General features: G+C 36.7%; 1 protein-coding gene across 1 annotated transcript in view; it reads left to right on the top strand.

Annotated features, from left to right (window-relative positions):
* CADPS2 (calcium dependent secretion activator 2) overlaps positions 1 to 12,401 on the top strand; it is a 310,672-nt gene that overhangs the window by 156,609 nt on the left and 141,662 nt on the right. The window contains 1 exon segment of the mRNA XM_068669603.1: positions 4,021 to 4,160. Coding sequence (XP_068525704.1) covers positions 4,021 to 4,160 — 140 coding nt within the window.

Here is a 12,401-nt window from a genome sequence, read left to right as displayed (position 1 = left end):
GAGAGGGGAATTTTCTTGGTTGTTTTTTTGTAATAGCATGTCAACTGTCATCTGCCTGTCATCCAGGGCATTATGGAGGAGCTACAACTCTTCTTTATTTTCATCTTTTTGCTTGTGACAGGGATCCAAAACTCAGTGTAGTCTGCTCAGACTTACTCCAGTTATCAAGGTCTGATGCCCAAGGCCTGAGATCTCAAAATGTGTCTTAGACTACCCCAGCTTGTTAAATCTTTCTTAGTTTGAATACTAAGAGCAGTATGAATTTTTAGTTTGAATACTAAGAGCAGGTAATTCCAGCACTTGGGTTCAACTCCTGGAGGGGAAGGGCGGGATGGAAAAGGGGAGCAGCTGAGATGCAAGGACACAAATTGGCTGAAACTGAACTGAGCTGTGTGTGTGGCATGAGGGAAAAGGAGAGATTATCCTGACTCTTGATTTTTCTCAAGTGTGTTTCCAGCTTGTTGCTCAGCTGGCCTCTTAGTTTTCTTGGTCCCCTTTGAAGGCTGTATTATCTTTTGACAGCATGACAGCTGCGACCAGGGATGGTTAGCTTGAGAACTTTATCTTAACCGTAAGAATACTGATGTTTTCTGCGTAGCGCTTTTGACTCTGGACCTTCTGCTTGTTTATCTGCTCTGAGAAAGAAAGATTGTCACAAGTTCAGTTTGTTTCAGCTTTCAGGGTATTTTGCACAGCTCACCCCTTCTTTCAAAGCTTTTTTTTAAAGGAGGATATGATCAATGTGCCAAAGATAGGGGAGAGTTAAGAGCTGTTCAGCTGGATTGACTCTGGCTCAGGTGCACTTCAGATAACTTCTTGTATTGTGATCCTGCTGAGGAGTTAAATACACATCTGAATTACAATAAATGATGATTAGTTAACTCCTGGAGTAATATTAGCTGAATATATTTCAACCTGTGATACTTCAGGTCCAGGTGAGAAACTCTGCATCAGCCATTTACAACAGAGAAACAGTGTTTTGAAAACCTTACCTTGCACAAATATGTAAGTGTGCTGCTCTATAACATTTAAGATTTCTGTATTTATTTCACATTCAGATAAGAGGCATTGCCACTTCTTCAGTTACCAGACCACAGCTGTGTATTTTTAATGATCACTAGATGATTGGATTTACTGGTTTAGCTCAACTCTCAGTGTTGTGATGCTGTTAAATTGCCTTGAATCAGCTGAAACAATGCAATGCATAGCAGCTATGTTTGCTGTGTAGTAGTATTCTAGTCATAAATAGCACGTTATGCATTTTAGTGCAGATTACCTGTTAGGTTACTTATTTTTAAGAAGTCCTAGAATAACAACTTGTAGTTTCCTGTGCTACTGCTGAGTAATCTACAGTGAGGATGTTCACAGGTATAGGAACAATAAAAGAACAACACAAAACAAAATAAAAATTAATTCAGAAATGTATGATGTAGTAGGGATTTTATAAAACTTCTAGAAATATTAGGAATGGTGAAAGAGTATTCTGTAGGTGAGTTTTGTGTCCCCTAGAGAAGAGCTATGAGTTTATACCATTTTATTTTCGTATAAGTAGACTATACACCTAGAGCTACACCTGTAAGATTAAAATCCAATAAACAGTGCTGAAAGTACAACCGAGACAAACAGTTTGGAGAGTTTCTCCGTGGGCAATGGAAATAACATTGCATTACATCACTGTGGAGAAGATGCTTTTAAGCTAAATTTCAGTAACTTTTCCTGTCATGGGAAGTTTGTACAGTGTTTGGGTTTCAGTTATTTCAGTGGAGCTCACAATTTGTGCCACTCAATGATACAATACACAGTGGTTAGGATTTGCCCGTACAGGCGATATTAGGCTTAAGGTTACTGCAAAGATGGTTAATACCTACAGAATACTACGTGTGCATGTGTATATGGGTGTTTTTGTACAGTGATAAAAATGTTTGATGATAAAGTTCTTGAAATACAGTTTGTAGACTCTAGTCTTTTTAGCTCTCATTGTTTAAAGCTGGAGGGAATGGCAAAGTTTAATACAAACACAACACAGTGCATATCTAAGTATTCTGCCAGATACTTATTCGTTGTAAGAGGTTTGAAAACAAAGCTCCAAAATACTTCTTTAAAAATTCAGAAAAGGAATTGTCAGTACTGAAGTTATGAATTAATTATACACTTGTCAGCTTATATTTTCATCAGCATTCTAAAAAATCAAAAAGTTGACAGGAGAAAGATGTCACTTGAGATGCATGAGTGGTAATAAGCTGTTACAGGAGAACAGTAACTACAGCCTGTAGAAAAGAAAAAATTCATGGCATCACCTACAGTCCTATATGAATGCCTAGTGATTAAATGCAAGGAATGAGTAATAATTCTGTTTATATAATCTTGTATTTAAAATGGTAAACAAGCTAAAAGTTGTTTCTGTTTGAGGCTTCAGAACTCAAAGGTTGCCATTCTCATAATGCTCTTCAAGGGACAGCTTTTACTTAGAAGGAAAATGAACGTGCTTTTTGGGAGAGAGGGGTAAGCTCTGTTATAAATAGCATTTGCTATGCATTTGCAAAAAGGAAAAAAAAAATCACTTTCTGATTTATGACAACGAATATATTGTTTTTTCTTCTATCTCTTTAAAAGGTACTGAATGTACTCAATAGTTCTGACAAGTTATTTCTCCCACTGTTATAGAAGTTGCACACTTGATGCATCGTATTTCTCTACTTTGCTAGTGCCCCTTATATTATTGGGCTGCAGGAACATGTTTCTGCAAAGTATGAGGAGCTGAAGGCCTTCAGTTTACATCATCTTTCAGATGATTATATCTGAATGACACTTGTAATATTTTTGGCTTCATAATATCCACTAGATTTGAAGAACATCCACTTGCTTGAAGATTCTAACTCAAATCCTTGATTAACTTTCCCGATAACAAAGAGGAGAATATATTGTGATTTATATATATGACACAAGACACGAGTATAAGAAATTAATTTGATGTTTAACTTTATGATTAATTTCAGTTTCCAAGATATAAAAAATGTGGAGAACACTGCTTTTTAGAGTTTTGTTATTTTTTGAGGTACTGCTTCGTGATAATGGTAATTCAGAACTCACTGAATGTTACAAAAGTCTCCCCAGTGATGTGTTTAGACTGTTTTAGAGTCTAAATTGATTCAGAAATAGTGTTTATAGGAAGAATGAAGGGAAATCATATTTCAGCAACATTTAACTGCTAAACATATTTAAGGATTTGATTAAGCAGTAATATTGAATTGTACTAGCTATAAATGGATAAACTTTTTGGATGGTAAATAAATATTTAAGTTTGTGACCAATAGTAGTCTACAACTAATGTTTAATTAGTAAAATTATCAATAAATTTATTTTAGTCTTTTAGTTAAGTGTTTTTTTTTCTTTCACTGTCAGTTTAGCAAAATGTTTGTGTTGTAGGTTGCATGGAAACTGGACATACTGCTTTATATTTATTATAATCCATTTGCAGCAAAGATGCTTTGGGATTAACCTCTGATTTCTGTAATTTTTACTCTAATTGGTTTTTATTAATGCTATTGATTCAATAATGATGTTAGTAAGAAAGAGAATATTTTGCTTTTATTCAAACAAGTAATGTCACTAGTTAGGTCACTAGGTAACTGGTGCTATAGCATATTGTTTCAATTGCATGTTCCCAGTAGGGCACTGAGTAATATGAAAGTTTAGGCTCCTGTTTAACTGTACGTGACCATCTTCAGGTATTAACAGTTGCTCTTTGTTTAAGATTGTTAGATTTTTCAATCAGAATGAACTAATGGAAGATTTTTTTTTTTTTTTAAGTAATAATAAATGAGTGAGTTCATTTTGAAAATTCCTCTATTGTAATAGGATTGCATCAAATAGCTTACTAGATTTATGAACCTTTTTTTTTTTTTAAGTCATCTTTAGGATTGGAGATGCAACAAGAATCTGAACTGCTTAGAAATTTATGTTAAAGAGTAGCAGATTATTTCTGTCAGCTTACTGAAGTGTTTATTTTATGACTTGCAGGTAGTGTTGTATCCAACATCCAACAGCTCAAAGTCACCTGATCTACATAAAATGATAGTCCCCAAAAACAGCCAGGACAGTGACTTGAAAATTAAACTCGCAGTGAGAATGGATAAACCACCTCACATGAAGCACTGTGGGTAAGTATCTATTTTCTGTCTGCCTGTATTTTATTTTTATGCTTCAATGTGCATTCACTGTATTTAACACTATATAGATAACAACACAAAGATTGTGAAACAATATAAATCTATACAGCAGTTGCTATGGTATGGAATTGTGTTATATCCTTGTTTTATACATAAAGTTTGAAATAGGAATAACATCCAATTCAGAAGTTCAGTGAGGTATAAAGACAGATGATGAGCTGGCTAACGTGCAAAACTAAAAGTAGAGCATCAGTTAGAAACTGGTTTTAAATGTCAAAATTTGTAGCACTTTGGAAAAAAATAAAGTTGATACTTAGGAAATTAACATTTTTCTATTGTAGTAAGATATATACCACTTAGTGCAGCAGCATTTGCAACACTGTCTCTCCCTTTCTTCCTCTGTCCACTGTCTGGTATTTCTCTTGAAAAGCATTTGGGTAAGTGTACCAGTTTAAGGATGTTTTTCTGTCTAAGACTGAAACTATATGCAATGCAAAATTTGTAGAAACAGCCCCCTGCATAACTGCCACCATTATTCCTCATCTCGACTGCAAAAGCAGGCAATGTTGCCTGCAGTAAGCAAGGCTCTGTCTCTTGTTAAAAGTGATAAAGCAATCACCAGAGCTCTTTTTCAACTTTCTAACTTCTTCTGAATTCAGTGGAAGTATATTTCAAAAGAGAACTCTTCTAGATGTTAATTATAATTACCAATGGCTGTACTATTTAGACTTCTTTTTAATCTCTCCCTGTTAATATTCTGCTTGTTGTAGTTGTGAAAATTTCCCACATGTGATACTATCTTTCTTCTTCCTTTTTTTTTTAAAAAAAAAAAAAAAACAATTTACATAAGTTTTGGCAAAGCTGTAATTAGGCTGAAATTTCCCATTTACCTACCTCAGCCCTCATTTTGGTTTTGGGAAATGCAGAACTGATTAGTACTGTAAAAACAAGACTTGTGGGCTGTGGCCTGTAGTCAGTAACCAGGAGCTAGGAGGACAGAGGGGGAAACCAGGCATGGAGCCAGAGGGGCAGCCCAAACTGTTGTGCTTAGAGATTGGGACTGAGATGAGAAGACCTAGAAGTAGGGCTACAAATACATGGATAAAGGAAGTAGGATCATGTGGCAGGATTGAGCAAGCTGAGTAAGGTGGAAGGAGTGGAGAGGGCTTAGGGAGGAAAGAAGAGTGTTAGTCTGCACTAAAATGTGATGCTCTCCTGTCAGTGCCCTCCCTCTTCCCTGCTTGGTAATTGTGGCACATACTTGCCTGAATTTGGTCCATTAGCATCATTTCAGTCTTCTAGAGCTGTAAGGTATTGGACTAACTGAAGCAGTGAGTGCTGCAGAGGTGGCACAGTGCTGCCCATGTTCTTCAGCAGTTTGTCACAAAGCATACACAGTGCTGGGACACAAGGATTGATTTGTGCCTCTCAATACCTTTAATTCCTTCTACCTGTCTGCAACACATCAGATTTCTTCACTGGGTGTTAAGACCAGCAACCAACTAATGTGAGTGTGGTTCTGCCAGGGAAACAGATTAACCCTTGCTTAATTCAAATGCTTACTTTATTGACAGAAACTAATAGGGCAATAATAACTGAAATTAGTATAGCAGTAACATTTAACAAAGCACTAGTTGAACCACATGAGTAGCAAGTAGTATACAACAGATTCATTTAACTTGCACTTGACCTAGCATGGTTGTATACTCCATTTTACAGCTCCCTTGGGGAGGTTGTGCTCACATGCGTTGCTCCCAATAGGTGACAGGTTGCTGATCCACATGCTGTCCACAGATAAAATTAGGGTATAGCATGCTGCTTTTTTGACTGGGGTCCAGCAACAAGGACAAGGCTCCAGTGCTTTCTCCCATTGTGCTTCAGGTTTCTCCACAGAAATTGGCTCGGCCAGGGGCTGTTCTTCTGGGGTCTTCAGAGGGTTTTCCTTACCATACAATTTGCTTTTCCATACTAGCTTAGGTCCCTAGTCTTCTTTTCTGAGCATTACATGGGTTGTCCAATGAAATGTTACTTTTCAAGGATTTAACTCAATCATCATTTTCATCTACTGTTTCTGGTTACTTCCTCGTGCTGCTTTTGGATACTAATCTCCTGGCACAGTTGTTTACTTCCTCATTTTACTGTAGGGTCACTGCTGTCACTATTCTCCAGGCAAAAACTGGTTTTCATCTTCCCACCAAAAATGCTCAAGGTCAGTCATAGTTTCCCTTTCTTACAGCCATTAGCTATGAAAATTGTTACCTACACATTTGTCTAGCAAAGTCCATCTCCTCCATCATAAATATATTTGAAATTAAATAAAATGTTAATAATACCTCTATTAACCATTGAAAAAGTTGATGAAGTATTTTATGAAAGCACTGGAGTTGCAGTGAGAGTGAAGAAGAGGGTGGTTATTTGGAGGGAAATACCAAACTGCTCAAAGTATTATTTATGTGTAAAGTCAGGAATCCTTAATGTTAGGAAAAGCCATCACTGAGGCACTATCTGCTGCTTGACTTCCTCTGTGAGTAAAAGGGTTGTTCTAAGTGGACATTTGCTATGTTTTCAAGATAGATATCTGTCCAATTCGTCACACATTAAATCTATTCATGTTCAGGACTGATTCTTCAGTTATCTGAGATCCTCATTTATGCAGGGGCTAGAAAACATACAGCAAATGAAGGAGAGTATTATGGGAGGCAGAGGAATATTTTGTGCTGCAGGTAGCTGAGGGATGCCTGGAAGGACTAGTTTTTATCCCTAATTGTGCTAAAAGGAGAAACTAGTCTGCTTTTCCAACTGTAATAACTGGTGATATGTCCCTCATTTCCTGTGCTCAGTTTGATAAACTGGAATGTGATTTCATAGTGGAGCCCAACATTCACAAGACAGCTGAAATCAGTGGCAACTAGGCTATAAATCTACATAGAGGTAAAAGTTGTATTAATCCAGTTTAGTTATGAAGTTGTCATAAACACTTGAAGGTGTTTGCTTGGAAAGCAACTGGTAGAATGAACTCAGGGAAGAACGGAGGCAGCAGCCACCTCAGTCACGCAGGAGCAGAGGCTTGCACTCTGCCAGCCAGTGTTGTTGTGGTGCCAGACTCTGCAGCTCTCTGGTGAGCCTGCATGAGGTAGAAAAGCAAATAACTTGATTCTGGCTATAAATTGGTGTTTGCATAGCATGCAGTGAAACAGGCCATAGGAGAAAGTAAATTGCTGAAGAGCTGGAAGGCAACTGCTGTTATCTTGAAGAGCGAAAAGTACTGGGATGTTGTTCCTTTTTCATATTTAGTATGTAGTCAGATATTTAAGCACAGTGTCACAGTGTACACAAAAAGGGGAAAAATTAAAGGGTGTGTTCATTCATATTTCTGGACTTTTGTCATTTGGGCAAGTTGTATTTTAATAATAGGCTTTTAATGTAGTTAGTGTGATTATCCTCCTTACATTGTAATTCTTCAGCTTCTTTTTCAGAAACATCTCATGTTTTACCTTCACCCAATCTTTCAACTAGACAAATTGCATTAACCATGTGGCAGAGTTAACAAGCAAACATACAAGGTTTCTATTTGTCTCATTGGAGAAAAAGGCAAGCTGTTGGCATTAAGTAGTGCCTTACAGCTGGGAATCTCAAAATGTATTCAAAATTAAATTAAAATCTTACCATACAGCCAATTTCAGAAAGAGGGATTTTATTAGACTAATGCTATATCAAGATTTAAAAAAATAAATAAATAAATTTAAAAAAAGGTAGTATGAAAACCGTTTGTCAGATATAGGAGCTATGCTTAAATATTTCAAATTCTGCAGGATCAGTAAAACTGACAAGCCCAAACTAATTGTGGGTTTACAGTTTTATTTCTTGGAAAAAGTTTCTTCTATTTAAAACAGACTTTATTTATTGACACGGGACATACTGACAGTCTTCAAAACCTGTCTTGCATTTATGCTTCAAGAATATTCAGTTTTATAAATTATACTGTCTTGTAGTTGGATTGATATTTTAAATTCACAAACAATATTCTGGACTGCAGCACCTTCAGATCATGCTCCCTCTTTAAATTTCCGTCATAACAAATAATTATATTTCAAATGAAAATACAAAGTTTCATTTTTTTTCAATACAAATTGAAACCTTTCTAAGAGCAAGAAATAACAATTCTTATGATTCAACACTATAATGAATCTCAGTTGCAGTTGATTTGTACATCTGCAAAAAAGAGGTATGTGCTTCAAAAATAAAGACTACTCATGCATCTTACTGCGTCTTACTATTTATTTCAGATATTTCTTTTAATGCTTGCATGAAAGGCTGTCACAGTATGAAACAACCTGAAGGATACATAACAATCCTTTTCTAATTAAACCCTGTCAATAGATTAGAAGGGGAAGCATGCACTGCTAGAATATTCTGAGTAATGACAAGGTAAATGTCACTCATTAATGGGAAATTGTAGAACAGTTCTGAGCGTTGGCAATTCATGATACTTCAGATTCCTTTCTCATCATTTCTAACATATTCTCACAGATTTCAGTAACCTTTCCCTAGTCTAAAATGCAGAGTACATTCGAGAGATTTATCTTTTATATTAAGCCAACAATCATACAATAGAAAGATTTGTATTCATTTCTACCACTGCAGTTTTGAATCTAAAACAAATCATAAGAGGAAATAAATAAATAAATAAATAAATACGGCCTATAAACTTTCTTTATAAAATGCTAAAATCTTGTTTATTTCTGCCAATCTAGAATAGCAATGTTAGGGAATGTTTGCTTCAGGGAGGCTGATTTGCCTGTCCTTAACTCATAATTAAATTAGGGTTGAAAACCCAAGGAGGACACGTTAATCCATTCAAGAGATGTGGGTTACAGTAAATACCTTCTTCTAATGCATTTTCTTTTGAAGTACCTTTGCATATCCATGTGCATTTAAAACATGCATTATTTTTTAAAGTATAAGTCAGTTGAGTTGTCTGTTAGCATAGCCTAGTGGTTACTGCAGAGTATTATTCTATTGCCTTCAATCTTGACATAAAAAGGAATGTTGAGATTTTATTACATAGCTTAATTTAAAAAGATAGGTAATGTTTAATGATAATATTTTATAAGGGAGATAAAAAATAATGTAATATTCTTGCAAGTTGACCAGCCTAAACAGGATAATATTACAAAGTAGTATTATTTAGTTTTGACTTATGAAGTAAAATATTTCAGTATTTTTCTTTTTTTCCAGAACTTTTTCCAAGATTTAAATTTATCCCTATAAATTCTGCTTTCTGTTGTGACATGTTGCATTTAGAATTGTTCATAGAATCACAGAGTGGCTGAGGTTGGAAGGGACCTCTGGAGGCCATCTGGTCCAATGCCCTGCTCAAGCAGGGCCACCTACAGCAAGTTGCCTGGGACCATGTCCAGGTGGCTTTTGAAGATCTCCAAGGAGGGAGACTCCACAACCTCTCTGGGCAACCCGTGTCAGTGTTCAGTCACCCTCAAGTAAAGAAGTGCTTCCTGACATTCAGACAAAAACTCCTGTATTTCACTTTGTGACTATTGCCGCCTGTCCTGTCACTGGGCACCACTGAAAAGAGCCTGGCTCCATCCTCTTTGCAGCCGCCCTTCAAATATTTATAGAGATTGGTGAGATCCCCCCATGACCCTCCTTTTCTCCAGGCTAAACAGTCCCAGCTCTCTCAGCCTTTTCTCACAGGAGATGCTGCAGTCCCTTAATCATCTTTGTGGCCCTTGGTTGGACCCTCTAGAATATCTCTATGCCTCGCTTGTTCTGACTAGGGAGCCAGCAACTGCACATAATGCCCCAGGTGTGGCCTCACCAGTGCTGAATAGAGGGCAAGGATCACTTCCCTTGACCTGCTGGCTACACTTTGCCTAATGCAGCCTAGGATACCACTGGCCTTCTTTGCTGCAAGGTCACACTGCTGGCTCATCTTCAACTTGGTGTTCACCGGGACCTCCAGACCCTTTTCTGGCAAGCTGTGTTCCAGCTGGGTGGCCCCCAGCAGGTACTGGTGGCTGGAGTTGTTCCTACCCAGGTCCAGGACTTCTGCTTGTTGAACTGCGTGAGGTTGTACCTTTGATTTCTTAAACTTTTGTATATGGAATATATATTCTGCAAGCACTTGGTTATTTATGTGCCTTGAATTTCTCCCTCTCTCTCATTTGGAAAGCAATTATTTTGTCAACCTTTTTTGAACTTACACTCCAAAATTGTATGGAATCATTTAGATTTTTTTCTCTTAAAACTTTTTTTTTTTTAATTATTATTATTTGTATGGGTGTATTTTAAGAATATAAGGATCACCATGATTTTGCAAACCTTTTAAAAAGTCTTTCTTCTTGTATACCTGGGACTGACTGAAATATTCTTAGAACATTTATAATCAATAAATATAGTCCCTATATGTGACTGAAATCACGCATATCTTCTGCTGTTGCTGTAGCTTTAGAGCTAAAGAATATCTGTTAGAGTAATGTCCTGGCTAACAGTCTTCCAAGATGCAAAATTAGAGGATAAGTAATTTTCCCCTCGTTTTTTTATGACACTTTTCACCCACTGATAGAGGAGTTCATTGGAGAGGAAGGCAAGTATAATTATCTCTGTTTTACAGACGACTGAAATGAAGCACAGGCGTGAATAGCAATCACCCAAGGTCACAGGCAATTCAGTGACAGAGCTGAGGATAGCACCGGGGTCTGCTGGCTCCTCTGTGGGTATGGCTGTAGTATGTAACTGTCACCTGGATAAAGTGTTGTCATAGCTACTAGCAAGCCTATAAGTCAATTAAAAAGAGCTGTATGGACACTGAAGTCAGCCAGGATGAGGATGTTGCCAGCTCTTATATGCTGTTTCTCCATGGTCACCTAGCAAAGGGTAGGACAGGGAACAGAGTTAGTTTTATAATTTCATGTTGTATCATTTGAAGGCTGATCTGAAGATGAGATCTATTTCAAGTATCATTATTTCAGAAAAATGTGTGAGGTGACCACAGTAAAATGACTCTGTTTCAAGTCTGGTCTTCTTTTAAAGATAAAGATGACAGGAATACAATTGCATCTCTCATAGCAAATGCTGTATGAGCTCTGTTGCAGACAGGCCTTTATGCTGCTTATAGTGAATTTGAAACTTGGTTTCAGGCCTTTCTCTGAGCCAAACACATACATATAGCATTTTTTTCTTAACGCCAGTAGGTATACAGTCACTTCAACAAGAGAAAAGTTTTAGAAAACTGTATGTGTCCAACATCTTAGAAAATCCTTCCTAATAATTTTGATGATATGGTAATATGTACCATGGATATATTCAATTATTATTTTCCATTAGATAAAAAGTTAACTTTCTACACTACTTTTCAACAGTTAGTGAAAATGTTTTTCTCATTAGTGAATATTGTAAATTTTTTTCTCATAAAAGGGAGAGAGGCCTGCCTGAGAGGTTCCAGTTGTTTTTTCATTTATCAACACAGCGTATTTGCATGAACCAAATGTAAAGATAAGTAGATATTTTTCAAACTATAGCATTTCTTCATCTACATACATAAACTCTTCTGTATCTCTCTGTAACATTTGATTTGTCTTTCCAAGTTTGTGTGCAGCACATCTGTTTGAAACCATAAAATCAGTATATTAGCACCATCTAGCTTTCTATTTGTTGCTATTACACTTTTGCTTCCAGCTTAAAAGAGGGTAGCAGAGCACTGACTTCAGCTGCTGCTTTGAAGAGTGGGATTCTCGCTGTCCTTTGGCAGAAGGCTTTTTTTTCAGTTTGTGAACATAAAGACTGGAAGGTATAAGCAAAGTAAAATGGTAGGAACTGTTGAGCTTGTTTGAATTTTACAAATCTATTCATCACATCTGGAATCCTTTCCTCACTATAGCAGCCCCAAATTTAGATAGTTAGGCTATGTCAGAGTAATCCAAGTTCTTTCAAAAATCACTGGATGTGGAGGAATGCCTTGACAGGTTTTTTTATGAATGCTAAGGTATTGGCAGTAGGAAAATTAAAAAAATGGGGAGGGGGAAGGTAAACACATAGCAGTGAGGTAAACACCGGAGCCTTCTCTCTATGTATTGCATTCAGAAGTGTAGATTATGTACTAAATTAAAATTAATGACAGATCATCAGACAACAAAGTTTACAAGAGCAAGAGGCAGGCTTTGATCCTCTTTTTTCTTTTGCCTAATTCAGTTTCTCAAATCTATATTGAGGTCA

The sequence above is a fragment of the Anas acuta genome, chromosome 1 (genome assembly GCF_963932015.1).
Source record: "Anas acuta chromosome 1, bAnaAcu1.1, whole genome shotgun sequence".
Classification (NCBI taxonomy): domain Eukaryota; kingdom Metazoa; phylum Chordata; class Aves; order Anseriformes; family Anatidae; genus Anas; species Anas acuta.
Note: the sequence above shows the minus strand (reverse complement) of the source record. Positions and strands in the feature narration are given on the sequence as shown.